Genomic DNA, 18,766 nt, shown 5'->3' with positions numbered 1-18,766 from the left:
TAAATACTGTAACAGCTGTTCTTGATGATGGAGAATTGGGAGAAGTGCAATCGAGAGAGAAGCTGAAGCTGTAGTGGAGACACAAACCGGGGGAAAAGGGATTCTGCCCGATGATACATCACCGCCCGTCATCGATGGTCCGCAGCTTATCGTTCGTCGGCCACCATCTCGTCCCAGCTACCTCTCTCCTCTGTCGCCCTCCAATGCCAGACCGGAAACATCAGTCATAAATATGTGGCTACAGGCGACGCTTCTCTTGCTCGCCTCGTGCGTTCCCTCGTCACTGGCCATCTACCGGGACGAGGTCAACCACGTCGATTACCATCACGCGCTGCTCGGCTTTCCCACCTCCCAATCGACCTTCTTCCTTAAACCGTCTACTACCTCCAATGCCTCCTTGCTCTACACCCTCTCAGAGAAGTCGCTGCTCGGTGCAGTGAACCCCAGGGATGGCTCCCTTGTCTGGAGACAGAACCTCTCCCGATCTGATCTGCCCGCGGCTGAAAGCAATCCCCACGGTCTACTCCGCGCCTCCGAAGGCACAAACGCCCTGGTCAGCGCGCTAGGTGATTACATTTCTTCGTGGACTGCACTGGATGGCAAATTGATCTGGGAAAACTGGTTTGAGGGTGAAGTGGTCGCTGATCTTGAGCTTTTGGAGCTGGAGGATGCCAGTGCGGCTCCGTCGACGAAAGACACTGTGGCGCTTTGGAGCGGAAAGGCTGGCGTTGTCCGAAGGCTGGATGGAGATTCTGGTCGGACAAAGTGGGAGCACTTGGATGAAAGGTACGATTATACATGTAACTAATGTCTGTTGGAGCTTCCATCGCTGACACTTCCCGGTTAGCGGTGATATTCCCCTCCAATTGTCGTCATCGGCCACCGAGGTCTTCTACGTCGCTCTGCAGCCGTCCTCGCGGAAAGGATACAGAATCAAGGTCACTTCCTTGGATCCCTTGACCGGCCGCCAAACCCGACAGCAGATTCTGAGCTCGGAAAGTGACTTGTCTAGCACCAACTCGGTTCTCTTCGTGGGCGCGAACACTGCCGCACCCATGATTGTCTGGGCTGATCAGTCATTCAAGACACTCAAGGTCAACGTCATCGGTACGAAGCAGGTACACTCGTTCGATATTGAAAATACAAGTGGTGAGAGTGTTAGCTCTATCACGGTCCATGCCCCCAAAAAGCTCGAATCGCTGCCGCATTTCTTGGTGCATTACGAGACGGAGTCCACCACTTGGGCGGAAGTCTATCACGTCGATCTCAAGTCTGCTTCGGTATCCAAGGCCTACGAACTTCCTCGCTTGCAGGGATGGTCCGTTTTCTCTACGAGCAACAAGGATGCCAACGTCTACTTCACCCGTATCACTCAGTCGGAGACGACCGTCGTCTCTTCGGCCTCCCATGGGGTATTGGGAAGATGGGTCCACCAGGCACCCCCTATGGAGCAAGCCTTGCACTCTGTGTCGGAGGTCGTTGCCAAGGATAAGAGCGTTGCCGTCCGGACGGCCGCTGCTTTGGAATCTGGTGATTGGCAATTGATTCGCAATGGCCAGACGGAATGGACCAGATATGAAGCTCTGTCGGGTGCCCTGGCCGCTACTTGGGTCGAGGAGGCCGTCCAGGAGGATCTGGCCCATCAATTAGAAGTTGAGGGTCACGAAAGCCTCTACGGGGCCTACGTTCACCGCGTCAAGCGTCACGTCAGAGACCTTCAGCATCTTCCCGAGTGGCTGAAGGGGCTGCCCAAGCGTATTTTGACGAGTATCCTGACCGATGAGGTTTCCAACCTCGATAGTTTCGGTATTGTCAGGTCTGTTATTGTGGCCACAGAGAACGGAAGAGTCTACGCCCTTGATGCCGCCAAGCACGGCGCCGTGTCCTGGAAGGTCAAGGCTGCGGAAGCGGACTCGTGGAATGTGAAGGCTATTCTGGCTCATCCTGGCACTGCTACGGTGTATGTCGATGATGGCAGCTCTGTCACTCTGGATGCCACGTCTGGCGAGATTCTGGCGCGCACCCCCGGCGCTGCAAAGATCCGCTCGGTTGCCGTCGTGGGCGACGGCAACGCTCCCCTTACTGTCGGCATCAAGGACAATGGCACACCCCTGGAGCCTATTGATGGCCCGGGTTTCTTTGTAACGCTTAGCGATGATGGCCGTGTCCTCGGATGGGCCGCTCGCGATAACAAGCACCCTGTCTGGCAGTTCCTGCCTACCCCGGGCGAGAAGATCATCCACGCCACCGCGCGGCCCTCCCACGATCCTGTTGCTTCTATCGGTAAAGTCCTGGGCAACCGGTCAGTACTCTACAAGTACCTGAACCCCAACCTCGCCCTCATCACTGCCGTGGGCGAGAGCTCTGCCACCTTCTACCTTCTGGACGCCATCTCCGGAAAGATTCTTCACTCCAGCACCCACCAAGGAGTCGACCCCACGCAGCCCATTGCCTCTGTTATCTCCGAGAACTGGTTCGCCTACTCCTTCTGGGCAGACGCTGTCGACTCCTCCAGCGCCAAGGGCTACCAGCTGGTGATCTCCGAGCTCTACGAGTCCCCCGTTCCCAATGATCGCGGCCCTCTGGACTCAGCATCGAACTACTCCAGCATCAGTGACCTCCCTCTGCCCCACGTGATCTCGCAAGCCTTCATCATCCCGGAACCCATCTCTCACATGGCCGTCACTCAGACCCGCCAGGGCATCACCGTTCGCCAACTCCTCTGCACTCTTCCCTCCTCCAATGCCATCATTGGCATCCCCCGTCCCGTCCTCGACCCCCGCCGTCCCATCGGCCGGGACCCGACCTCCACCGAAGCCGAAGAGGGTCTCTTCAAGTACAACCCCTTCCTCGAATTTGATGGCAAATGGTACCACACGCATTCCCGGGAAGTTTCCGGTATCAAGAGCGTACTCTCCGCCCCGACGCTGCTCGAAAGTACTAGCTTGATCTTCGCCTTCGGCGGAGACATCTTCGCTACACGAGCAACTCCTAGCCAGGCATTCGATGTCCTGGGCAAGGGATTCTCCAAGCTGCAATTAGTCTTGACTATTGTGGCGCTGACGGCCGGTGTGATTGTTTTGGCTCCGATGGTACGTTTACCTCCACCTTACCCTTTCTACTACAGTTGTGCCATATCTAGTAGACAGATAACTAACCGAGATTCCCTTTAACAGGTCAAGAGAAAGCAGATCAACATGATCTGGAAATCTAGATGAACACCAGTCTGAGTTAGTTTAGTTGCGTTGTGATTGATGTATTATAGCGAAACGTTGGGATGGGATAGGGTGGGACTGGGGTGGTAGTTGACGAAACTGCTGACCTACCTGCCTTTACCTACTACTACTATTTACTTTTAGATATACGATACGATGTAAAGACGTAATATAACAGATGTATACAGTTATAGTATCTGTTTTCTCATTAGTGATTACCAGCAACCATGTTAATATCCCATTTCTTGTTTATATGTCCAGGAGAAGTGAGGTCTCTAATAAAACTCGAATCCATTGTATACTTGTAGTCCTAGATCTTTCTGAGCCAGAATAGATTATATGGCACTTCATAATTGCAGATATTCGTCTATCCGCCTCTTTCACACTAAAAATTTGACCTGAAAAAGGTAGATCGAACTTTCTCAGCGGGGATTTTATAAAGCGAAAACCAATCCCAAATTCATCCAAGAATACTAATGCAACTGGATCTCTTATGGTTATCAACAAACCGATCAGTACAGTGAGGAAGCCAACTGGTAGGAGCTTGAATAAAGTATGAGAATGACCATAAGTATATAAATAAAGCCCGAAAAACATGCATCTTTCTATGACGATGATGGCTGCTGCACACACACCCAAGTTACACCTATGACAGATCCTGAAAAATGACAATATGAGAAATGCAGTATATAAGACAACGATGATATTTGTTCAAGCCCGGATAGGACAATGAAAGATGTGAGGGGGAAAGTGTAGAAAAGTGGTATATTATCTAGAACGGTAGGTAGGTTGCAGTAGGAAAAGGGTAATGATAGATAAATCGGATAACCGCTGGCGCCGTGGCTTGGGTTCTATTAGTAGTACCTTCGACGAAGAAAGGGAAGAAAAAAAAAATCAGTGAAAAGTGGGCTCGGAAGAGTAATTAAACAAATGACTTAAGCAGTCACTGTTTGCGTCTCAGTCTCCGATGCGGGAGCCGGCTCTTGCAGAGGAACTTTCTCATTCTCGCTGCCTTCCGAGCTCTCCTGCTCAGTGGGCTTTTCAACCTGCACGGGGGAGGTGTTGTTGTTTGATTGAGCTGGAGTTGCGCCAACAGGGACGTTAGACTTGCGGCTCTCGCCGTTCACCTTTCCGAGGATTTCGACGTGGTCGCCCTTAAATAGGACTGGACCCTTGATGAAGTTGGGCTTGGTCTCTCCCTCAGCGGGAGGAGATTCCAGTACCCCGACGACCTTACGGGCCTCCTCGTCGAGATAAGGCATGTCACCCCACTGCCATTCCAACTCGCCGCCATACTGCTTGGGGATGCTGGACGGGTCCATGAAGGATGTCAGGGTGGGCTTTACTTCGGCGGCGGAGAGGATGAAGATCTTCGAGGTGGTGCCGGGGTCGAACCAGCGCTTAATCCAACCCCAGACGGTAGGGAAGAAAGAGGGTGCGCCGATGATCTTCGAGGGATAGCTGGTTAGCGGGATTTATCCCTGAGTAAAGAGGGGTGATAGACTCACGAAGATCCGATCCAAGGTCTCCGGGTAATGAGCAGTGGCCAAAACACTAGCATCCTGCATATGACCCTTCAAATTCCAGAATTGCTTAAGTCCAACGCCACTAACGTCGACGATGTTGGTAGATGTGACAATAGGGGTTTCCGGGTTAGGACGAGGAAGCTTCGAGCACAGAGGCATAACAAAGTTGAGGAGGTTCTCATAAAGAGCGAACAGACGCAGGAGACGCTGCGGGACCGTGGAGGATTGGTGCGTCTCGGCCGTAGAGGTAGAAGAGGACATGGTCTCGTTGTATGCGGCCATGTTCTTGCTGTTCAGATGCTTGATCTCGAAAACATAGACGGGAATACCGCGGCGGTCTCGACGACCGGTCCATTGCGGATACTAGACAAGAGCATGTTAACGACTATCGCCATACACGTATAAATCAGTTCACGAACCATTCTCCTGGCAGCATCGTAGGATTCCACATCAATGTTCTCGTAAAGCGATTCAATGGCATTATCCCGGCGCCAGTCCTCGGTGTCTTTGAACTGGCCCCAAGCGCCATCAACGTCGAACTTGCGCGCGCGAAGGAAGCGCCTAGGCGTAATACACGTTAGCTCCTCTCCAATGCGTGTTCATCGAGTGTGACGGGCTCTATGTAGACAAAGCGCGAAAGGAACATACAGCATCGTCGCATCATCATGGCTCGCCTTCTCTCCATCCCGTTCCGGCTTGTAGTATCCCTTCTCTTCACACAGTTTCTTGAATTCTTCCAGCTTCTTCTCCTGGTCGTCAGTCAGATGGTGAAGATGGCCAGCGAGCCACGCCGTGCCAGCCGCCTGCGAGGCCGACGCAACGGGGTCGTTCTTGTGTTCGATTGCGTCATGCGCAGAGTTAGCGTCGCTCTCCGACGCAGGTTGAGAGGACTTCGTTCCCCAGAAAGGCATTGTGCTAAATTAACGAGATTGGGTATGCTTGAAAGTGGGCGATTGCAGGAAAAGTACTGAAGTTCAAGCGGGTCCCTGGACGAGCTGAGCTCGGCGTCGGCGGAAGTCGGTTGGTTATAGTCTTATCTGTTTCGAGCCCGTCACGAGGCCTTGTTTCAAGTCGAGAAGGCGCCGGCTACGTCGAATTCTAGTCACAAATGGTCCAACAACGAGCGAAAGCCGCAAACACGAGGGGAATGGCGGGGATATGGCATAAAGGACAAGAAAATTGGGCTGACGCTGCGAAGTCGGAAAAAGACAATTCGCCGCATCGGACAGTCGCGGAGATAACATCCGCTTATGTCATCTATGCACATATTTATGCAGGGCACAAAAAACAGGAAGGTTGCCAAAGATCCAACTTTTGGTATCCTTATTCAAAAAACATATTTGAGAAATCCTAGACTAATGTAGCACAGCTTTTGGAAGCTGTCAATGTAAGAATGCTCCAGAGCCACTCAATCCGTCGCTCATGGGAATCAGCATAAAGCGCCATGTGGATAATTGTACAGACATCTTCTTCCGCCACCCCAAACACAACACTATGATAAGTGTAATATTTAGTCCTCGGTCAGATCGCCATACTCCCACATACCCCGTCGTTCCTGCTTCGCCTCCTCCTCTACGTTGCGAAGGTGCGACAGTGTCTCAGTAGCGGCCCGCTCCCAGGCCTTCAGTTTCCTGGGCACCATGGCCAAACCCTCACGAACAATGTCGGCATTGATACTGTGATCCAAGTTCTTGGACTCGGTAGGGTCCAGCAAGGTGACGTGCAGGGTTCCGTCCGGAGACACGTAGTCGACGTTGGCAACAAGCTCACGGTTGTAGACTTGGTCTTCTAGGAAGCTGACTGCATCCTGCAGGTAATCTTCGGCACCAGGGAATTGGACAAAGGAGAGCACTGCATCAGCCGCCTGGGCGCGAAGCTTCTGGACGGAGAACTGCGGCTGGCTCAAGGGCCGGAGGCGGGACCAGGGCAGGACTTCCGAGTTACCGAAGTCAATGTAAACAACCTCAGCTTGCTGGTTCTCGCGATCATTGCGACGGACCTTAGCGCGGTACCACTCGTTGTCCTCGGTGAACTTGGCGGCAACAAAGTCACCAGCCTTGGGAGGTCCAGGCAGCGGAGTGTCGTTGGCCTTGTTGAGGTGGAACGAACGGAAAGCACTCATCAGCTCCGTCAAGGCAGAGGTACCTGTGCCAATCTGTTGGACCTTAACGCGGCCAGTAGTAGGGTCGACATAAGTGACAATCACGTCGCGGTAGTCCTTGCGACGCTGGGCAACCTCGGTGTCAGTATTGTTGTTGCTGTTAGCAGGCTCCTCCTCGTCTTCAACGACGTCCTTGCTAGGGTCCCAGTCGTGCCAAAGACCCTTGCGAGCCTCCTTGGCCCTCTGCTCTGCAGCAAAGTACTCTGTAGCGTGACCAGACTGCTCGGCAGAGTAAGCGTGAACAGTAGCAAGACCCTCCTCAAGGAGTACCTTGGTGAAGTTCTCCTTGTTCACATACAGAGTACCAATAAATCCACCGACCTTGTCAATGGTCTCTACATCGATCTCAACATCACGCTGCATGCAGCGCTTGTTCGCCAGATCATGAGCCTCCTGGCCACAAGGCTCGGACGCCTCACCGGGGTTACGGGCAGACCGGGGAGCGCGGATACCCGACAAGACGAGAGTCAACTTGGCGTTCTCACGAGGAACCAGAACGGTGAACCGAGATCCTGACTTGACAAAGTCGACAATAGCCGGCACACGCTTCTGGCGCTGGAGAATGGAAACTTCCATCTTGGCCTTCTGAACACTTTCCGAGTAATCCTGGTACTGCTTGGGCTTGGGGGGCTTAGCAGCCCACATGCCCTTGCCTTCGGCCTGGGCCTCTGCTTCAGCAAGCATGAGGTTGTCATATTCGGGAGACCGGTCCTCGTCATCCTGGCGGTGGCGGATAACGGAAGCGTAACCCGCCTGGACAAGGGCCAAAGCGATGTTGGTGTTTCCGTGAACAACGGTGGCAACCTCCCTCTCCTCGAATCCCTCCGTAGCGGGCTTCTTGCCGTTAATGGTGACCTTGACATGCTTTCCAATGATCCTCTTGCGCACGAACTCCTTGGCATCGGCAGCAAAAGGAGCCTGCTTGGGATCAGATGGCTTCGGTTGCCTGACACTGCTGAGACTGATCTTCTTCTCCTGACCGGCCTTGTTGCGGATAAAGAGCGTGTCTGCATTCAGCACGCGGCCAACAACGTAGTCCTCGGCCCCGCCAGCAGGACCCTTAGGAGCAACCAGACCAGTGAAGATGCCCACTCTGGCGTCCTTGGCCACTTTCTCTGCACGGCGGAAAGCTGCCATCTCAGTACCGAGCAGGGCAGAGTGATGATCGTGGCAACGGGCAAGACCAGCTTCCAGCAGGAACTTGGCAACATTGCCGTTCGGGTGAAGGACACTAGCAATCAGTTGACCCTGAGGGGTGACGCCCAGAAGAGACACCTGGACCTTGCGCTGCAGAATCCTCGACTCGACGAACTGGAATGCCTCGTCTCCATACGGCTCTGCAGGCTGCTCCTTGCCGTCAGCCGTCACTCTCTTGGCTGCTGGCGCACGAACACCCGCCATAGCGGCGACAACCTGCAGGTGTTCCTCCGAAGAGAGGAGCAAACGGACGATCAGTCGGTCGCCATTCAGAACCCTCTCGACGATACCTTCCAGGTGCTTGTCCTTCCATTCGTCAACCAGCGCCTTAGGGTCAGACAACTCGTAAGCGGTCTCTGTGCGACCGTTCTCTGTGCCAGCCCATGTTCCCTTGCCCTCCGTCTGGGCATGTTCCTCCAATGCACGGAGTCGTTGCAGGTACGCCACAGTCTCTTCGGACTCGTCGCTGCGCTTGCCAGCCTCTTCGCGGACACGAGTCCATCCTTCCTGGACGCTGATGTCGGGGAGGGAGACGTCGAAAGTCGGGAGTTTGATGGTACCGTAGTCGCGCTTAGCACCGGTAGGGATGGTGTACAGGACTTGAAATTGCACGACTTTTCCGACTAGTAGCTCGCGGAGAAACTCTCGGGAATGGAAGCCGTATGGCTGCGGAAAGAAAACGGCTAAAGTTAGCAAGGTATTGATAAAGCAATTAAGCGGTGCTAGTCAAAACGAAACATGGAATCGAGTCCAATTCAGTCAAGAATGTGAGATTCGGATGGAATGCAGCCAATTGTCCCCAATGTAGAGGCCACCTATCCAAGCAGAAAAGAAACGGTTGTACCGCGCAATGACATTGCATCTGAAAGCACAAGAAAGGACCATCTCACCTCATCTCCCTCTCTGCGTAGCCTCGGCGCGGAGACATATGCAAGACTGAGAATGCGTTCCTGGCCGGGGTTGGTGATATGCGACAGCACCACCGTGTCGCCGGACAGGACAGATTTCACGCGGGCTTCCAGAGGCATGCTGGAGAGCGACAGGCGAGACCGGTAATTGACGAGACGGGGGGTTAGAAGACAGAAACAATTAAGGAGAAAGGGATGTAAGCAATGTATTATGAGAAGGGGGACAAGAAAAAAGACCGAATGAATGATAGGGGAAAGGGAGAAGAAGACAGTCGGACTACTTCCATTGAGGCCAGGTACAGCAGTCCGAGCGGCCAATCGCGCGCGGGCGGGCACCTGACTTTTGTGGGGGAGTTCGACTCTGGCCTCGACAGAGCTTCTCTCCTGCCACTTTCCGCACCGTTGCTTGCGATTCGATCACGGAATTAGCTTGCTAGGTTCCAGTGAACATGAAGAGTGAATCTTCCATGTACTCAGTGGCTCTTTCCCGATCATATTCCTTGAACTACAAGCTTCTTGGAGCTCCATCACTGCAGTGGGTGGAAAGCACCACTTCACTAACCACTTCACCAAAGATGCTTCACCAAGTAGCATAGTTGAGCTGCAGCATAAATACTTGTCTACTCAATGTTTCTGGCGACGAGCGCTGAGCTGATTGATCAAACTTGGGCATGTCTTCTTCTCTCATCTCTGGCCCAGGTATTCCATGACAACGTGTATGTAGCTGTAAGCGCTAGAAATCACCTTAGGCCGCAACGAGTACAATCTAAAAAGGAGACGATGATGAGACATTGTGCATCTTAACCTGTACTACTTGGATGCCAAAGAAGGAAAGCTAATTCTTCCAGTAGAAGGGTTACATTCTGTGCTACCCACAGCAGAGCTAATCAGCGCTTCGATACAGTCTGGCAGAAATGCCGGTAATCATAACAGTTGGCATCAAGTCATTCGTGTGTTCATTTTTTCCTGTCCTCGACGGGATAATGGCAGACTACTCATTCTGATCTAGCCCTTCACATCCTAGACAAACAGCTTTGGAGACTGATTAAGGCATTTAAGCAGCAATGCCGATGACACCTGTGACAGAACGAAATCAGCAAACAATGTTCAAGTAAAGTAGATGAGGTATCGTGGTAGGGATAAGCTTACCGCAAGCGGGACGAGGACCAGCGTTACCGGTCTTCTTGGACTCCTCGTTGCCACCACGGCCAAGGTCATCAGTACCAGCGTGGACGACCAGGGTCCGCTGTATCCATTGCATTAGCATCTTTACAAAGACTATGAGCAAGAAGGGGAGGGATAAAACGTACGCCCAGGACGCTCTCAGCACCGATGAGCTTCACCAGCTTGTCCTGCTTGGAGCCAACGGCGTTACCCTCGGCATCGGTCTTGAAGTTGCCAAGGTCACCGACGTGACGCTCGTCGTCCTCGGGAGCACCGTGGGTCTTGCCGAAGGGGTTGAAGTGAGGGCCAGCGGAGGTGCAGCCGTTGGTGTTGTCACCGAACTGGTGGACGTGGAAGCCACGCTCAGCGTTGGCGTCGTGGCCAGTGATGTTCCAGGAGATGGTGGTGGGGGTGTTCTCGTTGGCCTGCTCGAAAGTGACAGTGCCGGAGACCTTAGAGTCTCCACGGATAACAGCGACTAAGAGATGGATGTCAGCCCATGATTTGCATTGATGGAAACCTTCCAGAACCACGAGATCCAACGATCACCGGCCATCAACCAGACTTGAATCGTGGTACTATTAATACGAAAGATAAAACAAAGCTCCAGCTGACGGGGGACGAATGAGCTGGCAGATGTCACCGAATCCCCCTGAGCTTGCCCGGCTGGCAAACAGGGTCCCCAGACCGTGATAGGTGCAGGAGGGATCGCAAGGTGCTCAAATCTGCTCACTCAAGGTCCCCCGGCCACGGTCGATCGTGGATCCGTGGAGGGGGTTAAGGCCAATAGCAGGATAGGAAAACCAAAAGGGCTGAAGAAAAGTGCAGGTACCTACCAGCCTTGACCATTTTGACGGTTTTTGAAGATCGGATTACCTTGGATCTAGGGGTAAATTCAAGATTTGGAAGAGGATGATGGGAAGGAAAAGAGAGAGAAGAAGAAAACGAGGGGTAAATAATGAGCGACCCAACAGAACAGCAGCAGCAGACTCCGAATCAGTCAGTCAGAGTCCCTCCCTCGCTCGTTGCTCCCCAGTGGATTCGATGGGCTTCCAATGTCGGCCTTTCCCTCCATCGGCAGCTCACCAAAAAACCCCCACCAGGCGGGGTTCTTCGGAATGACGTTTTGGTGCTGTATTCCACCTTCCCGAACCAGCTTTGGGGGCACCGCAGTAGCTTTTCCTTCCGCGATTCATTAGCAAGTTGGGTCCAGACTGTTTCTACACGTATGATTGGTGTATCACTGGGGTTACTGAGGGGAAAGGAGAAAGCTTCTCCGAGGCCCAGTCATTCTCATGGACGGAAAAGAGAGGACAGAAGCACCTCCAGAATGCTACTTTACCTTGCTGTCAGACCCTGGACCTTTCCCGTGGGTTGCAACGAACTGCAGCGGGAGGTGCAGGTAGCTAAGGTAAGGTAAAGAGGTATCGATCTGTATCAATCAACCCCACTTGCCGTGTGTATTATTTCTCGCGTTACTCAAAACCTCCTACTTCCACCACCACCATCACGAATCACCTCATCGCTCTCGTCATTCGCTTATGTTTGTCCTTATCTTGGAAATATTTACCGGAGTCTGGTATTGCTGTTGAATATCAACACTTGTAGATTATTACTAATCGAGACCCTTGAAGCTATCCTTTGGGGTAGGTAGTCCCCATAGAGGATGTTACTGACCTCGCTTAGAGTACAGCATGAATCTACAAGAAGCTATAACGGTCTGTTGATAATGCTCCGTCCATGCTGGCAACATTATGTGACACCTTTTCTATACTATAGTTGCTCGAAGTCTGCACAATTATAGCCTCCCCCAAGGTGCCGCTACTTAGGCGTCGTTTCACCAAGCGATTTCATAAGATCACAACGAGTACTACCAGGTCCGGAGCTTCATTTCTAGTGTTATCCCAGAATTTCGACTCGAAATCTCTGGACATTCTTGCTCCTATTCCACCAAATTTTTCGATGCTCTATAAGCTTGTGATAGCTCAGAGATCAAAGGATGCTGCCAAGGTAGCTCGTTAAGTATAATCGATGCCTCAAAAGACTGTATCCGAACGGACCTGCCTCGGTACCTGCCTTTTAGACCATCTTATGCGTGTAATGCAGCCTTCAAGAGGCCTAAGACCCCTTCACTCAGCGGATGTTATGCCATTGATCGATATCTTCAAATACAACAAGCGATGTATCGAAGAATATGAAGTCTTTTACTTGGTCACCCACTGGATCAGTAAGTCTTTCTGTAGGACCTCTGTCTATTTCGACTACTCCCAAATTCCTTTTACTACTATGCCTGACCCCCTGGGATCAGAAGCGGGAATCACATTAACGCCAAGACTTTATCAAGCACGAAGCAAATCACAATGTTCAAGGGTAGTTAGCAGTCTATCATCATTATGTGCCTTTACCAGGCGTTTCAGGTTCACAAATAGTCACCCGGCACCGTCCAGTTATCAAAATTTCTACAACCCTAACTCACTATGACGGTCGTCATCATGTATAACCCGCTCGTCTCCTAAAGTAGAATCATTCGGTCCTGTTATCCCATGCTATGATTCTAATATGCCGCTCACTACCTCCAAAGTTAGGGCAAGTGCAGCTTGGTCAAGCTGCATCGTTGAATTGCATCTCAGTGCACGCATCTCGGTGCACGAGAACAGCTTGAAATTCAACGGAGTGCCTCAAAAGGGCCTGCTAAATCAAATATTGCTCATCGTTCACTTCTTTCGTTCACCTTTTACGTTGAATCTTGGGAATCTGGAGATATCAGCATTCACTTGTTGGCTTCCTGCTGGGCTATATAAACCTCCTTCTCCTCCCACTAAACTCTCTCCTCTCCTTCTTCTCCCCATCTCCTAATTATCACGTTATACTTATATATAATAATCTTCCATGACACTAATATCTTTCATTTACGACTGATCACCTGGTCTATCACATTTATATGATGGTCAAGTCCACAGATTATCTGGTGCAAACTCTCGTGCTCCGAGACATTGGCAACAGAGCATCTCAAGCAGAAAGATCTGTGGAAGGTGAAAGAAGGCACTTGGGGGCTGTCTATGATGTCCTCCAAAAGCAACTGAAGATGATGATGAGAGAGAGTCTTCTTCGACAAGTCTCACTCTATTCGGTTCATAGAACCCATAATCGAAGCAGAGTTGGCCATATTTGCCTACAACTCTCGACGATTTTACTCCTCCTTCTGACGTACAGAGAGAAAGTAACATGGTAGTATTCATGACGTTGAACGGTATGTTGAGGAGACATCCTCCAGATCTCATTTTTTGATCCATCGATCCCGCTGCTGGGATTATATTCGAGAGTCACCCGTCTACAGAGCTTTCACTAACCGGTAACACTGGATACAGATTACTTATATGAGGATAGCGTTACTCGCACCTCTAAAGCATAGCACTATCAAATGGCATTTATAAAGAGATGAGCAGAGCAGTATCGGATATTCTTCACTAGGTCTGGTGGACGAGCATCGCAAGATCGCTTTCCATCCGGAACCTTCGGTTCTGTCCAGCTATGTACTCAAGAAGACCAAGATATGAGCTGAATCCGGTAACAACTTCAAACTTTATGGTTCTATGAACATGCGGTCACTCCAGAAAAGCTTTGAACACTTCATATTGGAGATAATGATCGAATTCAACTGATGCGTGGCTCCGAGCAGTGTCAGCGGCCATAGATTGCAAACAAGAAAGGAATTACACAGTTCTAAGGAAGCTGCCCTTCTCTGGACTCAGTCAAACCAGTTCGAAAGAGACCATGCATGGTCATTGCTGCTTATCTCTGGGCTCGCTCGGCTTGCGGACAGATGGACTGAATTATCTCAGACGCTATCCATAATCGATATTCGCCATGACTAAAGAGAACTATCTAAAGTGCTTGCTGCACTTTGTGACGCCCTGAAGCATATACTGATCAAGCGGCTTATTGCCCATGCTCAAAGCCAACAAACGCTTCACTGGCACATTATCCCACCTGCTCGACATACTGAGAACTAAACGAGATATTACAACAGTCTCATCTCACCCGGGCAACCAGGGTTACCCACAGCTACTGCAACACTGGAGCTCTATTTATACACCTCACTGATCTATCTACCGGTATTTGTTACAAAAACGCGTCTCTGGTCTTAGCCAACCCGCCATCGATGGAACTTACTATCGAATCTGAAAGGTGACGGACAATACGATCCAGGATGGAATCTTTCTTATCATCTCCCAAAGGTATCATTGAGATCTCACTAAAGATATGCACCTGCAGGTGACGGTGAGGCAACCGTTCGGTGATACAGGCAACGCGGGTATGATGGACTGGATTCGATCAATTTACTAAATCTTTCGAATCCCCACATCAGCTGGAAATCACCAATATCTCCAGTACCTTACACTGGTTACTACACAATCTCCTTCGCAGCGTGCCTCTTCAAAGCATGAGAAAGCGCTCACTACATAGCTAAACCGATCGATGCTTCTTTATCTCACTCCATCTATTCAGGTTAGTACGGCCTACTATCTCATGAACTTTAAACGGAGACTAGAACACTGGGTGAAAGAAATTACAATACTTACTTTTTTAAGTTTATCAGAGATAGAATATACTCGGAAGGATCAATCGAGCGATCCATCTATCAACTGACATTCGGCGTCGGCTGCATTGAGAATCGGATAGCACGGATGATGAAGTGTTCCCGACAGATCCTTGGACCTCAACTTAGAGGTGAATAATCGCTCCATCACGTCGCGGAGACCTTGCAAGACGAACACATCTGATCTCACAACTAAAACTCGCAATACATGAAGCGGCCGTGGACGCAAAGGCACAGCTCTGGGCTTATCTTCGAAACACCCAATTCCAGGGACTGAACAATTTCTAATTGAAAAAAAAAAGCCCTTCGGTATTGAAACCGCCAATCAAACCATATTCCAAATATTCTATAGATCATGTTTGATACTCGGTACTTTCATGAGAGGTGACCCTGGACTCAACTACTATTGAGACTCCATTTACCTTGCCACGCCTTCGCACCTCAAGACTGCTGCATCGCCGCCAATCTCAAGTCGAACAATACAATGAGTTGTCAGAAGCTGAGGAATGTGGCAATCTGGAGACATGGCAGTGAGTCAGATGAAGGAAACGCTTACTCTTGAACTTCAAAAGCCGAGGAAGTATCGCCAATTCGTATCGTTGCAAGGCAATCTCAGCTATATCTCTTGCCCGATTTATCTCGACTCATGACTAGCCCTAACAAAAGTTCATGAGGACATGCATGGAGCGAGTAATACTGCACGTCGTCAGTTCTCGCTTCTCGCATGAGTACCGAATACTTCGAGCGTGACCGCTAGACCATCGAGGAACTACTTCAACTTATACGTCGATCGAACAAAACGCAAAGCTTCGTGAAATACAATGCACTTCCCACCTTAAGGAAAGTCACACCATTCACGACTATCTTGAATAACCCAAAGATTAGATGGAATGGTCCATCTCGAAGCCTCACACGACAAAGAAGGCTAAGCAAATTGGGTTTTAAATCCCCAAAATGTTTAGCCGGTCTATTGATGTGGTAGTCTGACTTTCATGAAATATATCCGGCAGTTCCTACTTTTGACTTCTGACTTTCATGGGAAGTTAACATCTTCGATAACGCTCAACAAATGATCTCGACCTAATGAGTAGGACAATCCTACGCTTACCTTCGAGACCTCAGACGCGCACATCGGCTGGTCTCAGCTCAAACTCTCCGGTCGGCCTGATACTCACTATCCCAGAGAACCTGTGACTGATCAATTTCCAATACTGTGGTAGCAAGAGAAGGGACACTTAACAGACATCCTGGCACTGTTGACAGTGATATCGTCTGCGAACGAGCGGGCGGAAAGCTCACAAGCAAGCACGGATGTGTGCACAGGTGAACGTTCCTCAAGTGCAGAGCAAACTGGTCGAGGTGATTTGAAAGGAGAGAAGCTAGAAGCCTAGGAGGACGGAATCAATGAAATCGTGTACCGAATACTTCAGACGGAAAACGCTCGATCGATCGCACAGCCCAACTTCCGTCGAGTGTATACTGCGCTTTTTACTCGGACGGAAACCACATCCCTATCAACAACTATCCTCAACAATCAGAACATAATGGGTGAAATGGTCCCAGGCTTACCATCAAACTAGGAACATCGAGTATAAGCATCCTTAAATGGGGCTTCCAGCACTTTGATGAATCAATCGTTCAAAGGAAATCGCACTGTGCTCAACTATTCTACATAAGATCGACCTTGGTGCTTACCAACGAAACCTCGAGCCATCGGGGACCATACGCCTAGTGGGTATCGATGATATGACGAATGAGCAATCCCTTGCTCGCTCGACCCTTTCTGTTTTATTGTTCTCGGCGAGATGAGCAAAATCATGGGTCCATTGAGAAGAATTCTCTTAGTGGTAAAGTCCAGGGACATGGTACTTTCTTGAAACATGCATGATGGCACTATGATCGTCATGCACATTGCATAAGCAGCGCCCTTGAAAATGTATATGCGAGAGAAGACCCTAATAACTACATTGCCATCTATATGATCTCTCTCCTTATCTGTCGACGGACCGATGGCAATCACCTTGATATCTGCGACACTTGACTTGCAGAGCATCTGACTCAGTCTATGGTTCCCTTTTAGTTACTGCTGCAAAGAAGAGAAGAGTTGAGCTCGCCGGCTCCGCAGAAGGATTCAATCGACAACTCAGATTAGGCCGCGATGGCGGTTCTATAGTGATACTTCTCGGTCGAGAGTGCGAAGTGGACGATCATCCCGACAATAATCATGTCATTATATATGAGACTTACCAGTGACTCAGACGGCGAAAACGGTCGCTCTTATTATAGAGCGCGGATATTGAGCACATCTCTTGCTCATCGCACCGTTATCTGCAATACCATGGCCAGAATGACAATGGGGCTCTTCGATAACTGCTTCTTTCAGTCGGGGCATATATAGAACTCGGAAAAAGGGCACCTCTTTTGCTCGTCGCACCATTGTTCGCCGATACCATGGCCAAAATGGCTGGAGCTCTCCGATAGAATTTTATTTACTGCTTCTCAACGGCAAAAATGGAAAGGAAGAAGCTCACTACGACAGTCTCATAACTGTTACTACAAGGAGAGATTCCTCAGAAAGACTTGCTACTGGTCCTTACTATACACGACATGATTCAATCGACAAGATGTATACATGATTGGTTAACTGCAACCATTCCGTCATGATCGCATGGGCTATTTCCCACCCAATAATGGCCTGGTTAGTGTATGGACATTGACGGAAAAGAAAAGTATTGTCCGTGACATTAGTTGAGAAAAACCAATGATTGCCCTTCTTTATTATTCTAACAGCTTCTAAACGACAAAGAAGGAAGAAATCACATTGGGAAGCTCTCGGATACATTTTCAGGTTGGAGAATTCCTGGCCAACCTTTTACTCGGCTCCCACTGAGAGCATCATTGACAGTGGTCTTGAGAAAACTGTGGTAAAGGCAGATACTAGTGCTGCTGCTAGTACTGCCATCCCATCATGCTTTCAACATCTACTTCCTTGATTCAATGATCTGTTTACTAAAAAGTATACACTGAATTACTGACGATATCGCCAAGTATCTGGCAGAGATAAGACCAAAGAACAACTGATGGTTGTCTGCCTTCTCACTGATATTACATCCACCTACCAGATAGCAAAAGGAAGAGAAGATTGACGCCATGAAATTGCTCATTAGTACTACTACGAGTCCATGGGCACTTCCATCGCCAAGTAAGGGCGACAGGAGCTGGGGCCAATTCATGGTTGTCCTTATTATCAACGCCATTATCACTATTATCGTCTCCTACCAGCAAGATGAAAAGAAAGAAAAGCTCAATGCTCTCGCTCATTACGATCACAGGAGAGAGACTAATCGATAATATCTACAAGTCTGGATCATCATTACCATCCCATCGGGCTTTCGACATCCAGAATCCTAACAACTATATACTTCCTATCCAATATATACAATATAGTCAGTGTCCAATGAGACCCTGATGAAGAAAAAAACTATTGCCGACAAGTATCCCAATCTTGAAACGGTTGCTCCTCTTCGCCATGTACTCTCACTCCTCCTTTGTACCAGCAACTGAAGAAGAAGAGAACAGAAGTCACATCGTACTCATGCTTATCACTACTATACAACTCCCACTTATTCCACTCGCGAATCCAACTTATCGATAGCACATGATTATCGGATCGCGATTGCGACTGCGGTGTCTTCCACCCACTGTCAATCTGGCAAACTATCTGCCTTCGATCATCTTTCCGCTGATGATGCGCAGGGCTGTGATAATCCGCTTTATTTCAGCAATCTTGCCTTGAAAGGATAATTGTCTTTATCTTTATTGAAATTATCACCCCTCGTCCTAACAGCGAAAATAAAATAAGAGGAAATGAAGCTGCGGATAGAATAATGATCGACACTCGCTCATCCTTACTTCATATTCAGTATATGAGAAGATCCAACTGATAAAACATGATATGAGTTGGGTTGGGTGAGTAAAAAAAAAAAAAAAAAAAA

General features: G+C 49.7%; 5 protein-coding genes across 5 annotated transcripts; 2 read left to right on the top strand and 3 right to left on the bottom strand.

Annotated features, from left to right (window-relative positions):
* Positions 1-232: 232 nt before the first annotated feature.
* BDQ94DRAFT_170214 (uncharacterized protein) lies at positions 233-3,218 on the top strand (the record flags this gene model as incomplete). The annotated part of the gene is made up of 3 exons (XM_026771440.1): positions 233-786; positions 848-3,092; positions 3,177-3,218. The coding sequence occupies 3 exons, from the start codon at positions 233-235 to the stop codon at positions 3,216-3,218; spliced, it is 2,841 nt and encodes a 946-aa protein (XP_026626633.1).
* Positions 3,219-3,487: 269 nt separating this feature from the next.
* On the bottom strand, positions 3,488-5,923 carry BDQ94DRAFT_143428 (SEC14 family lipid-binding protein). Its single transcript, XM_026766226.1, has 4 exons — positions 5,390-5,923; positions 5,161-5,302; positions 4,724-5,104; positions 3,488-4,663 (listed from the first exon to the last, which is right to left on the bottom strand). Exons 1-4 carry the CDS (start codon positions 5,650-5,652, stop codon positions 4,151-4,153), a joined length of 1,299 nt encoding a protein of 432 aa, XP_026626632.1. The 5' UTR covers positions 5,653-5,923; the 3' UTR covers positions 3,488-4,150.
* Positions 5,751-6,173, top strand: BDQ94DRAFT_31557 (uncharacterized protein). The gene has a single exon (XM_026775476.1). It carries the CDS (start codon positions 5,850-5,852, stop codon positions 6,093-6,095), a length of 246 nt encoding a protein of 81 aa, XP_026626631.1. The 5' UTR covers positions 5,751-5,849; the 3' UTR covers positions 6,096-6,173.
* BDQ94DRAFT_143426 (putative transcription factor (Snd1/p100)) lies at positions 6,054-9,242 on the bottom strand. The gene is made up of 2 exons (XM_026766225.1): positions 8,990-9,242; positions 6,054-8,765 (listed from the first exon to the last, which is right to left on the bottom strand). Exons 1-2 carry the CDS (start codon positions 9,125-9,127, stop codon positions 6,252-6,254), a joined length of 2,652 nt encoding a protein of 883 aa, XP_026626630.1. The 5' UTR covers positions 9,128-9,242; the 3' UTR covers positions 6,054-6,251.
* Positions 9,243-10,061: 819 nt separating this feature from the next.
* sod1 (superoxide dismutase SOD1) lies at positions 10,062-11,020 on the bottom strand (the record flags this gene model as incomplete). The annotated part of the gene is made up of 4 exons (XM_026771439.1): positions 10,062-10,084; positions 10,157-10,253; positions 10,318-10,649; positions 11,008-11,020. 4 exons carry the CDS (start codon positions 11,018-11,020, stop codon positions 10,062-10,064), a joined length of 465 nt encoding a protein of 154 aa, XP_026626629.1.
* Between the last annotated feature and the right edge of the window lie 7,746 nt (positions 11,021-18,766).

The sequence above is a fragment of the Aspergillus welwitschiae genome, assembly GCF_003344945.1.
Source record: "Aspergillus welwitschiae strain CBS 139.54b unplaced genomic scaffold BDQ94scaffold_15, whole genome shotgun sequence".
NCBI lineage: Eukaryota > Fungi > Ascomycota > Eurotiomycetes > Eurotiales > Aspergillaceae > Aspergillus > Aspergillus welwitschiae.
Note: the sequence above shows the minus strand (reverse complement) of the source record. Positions and strands in the feature narration are given on the sequence as shown.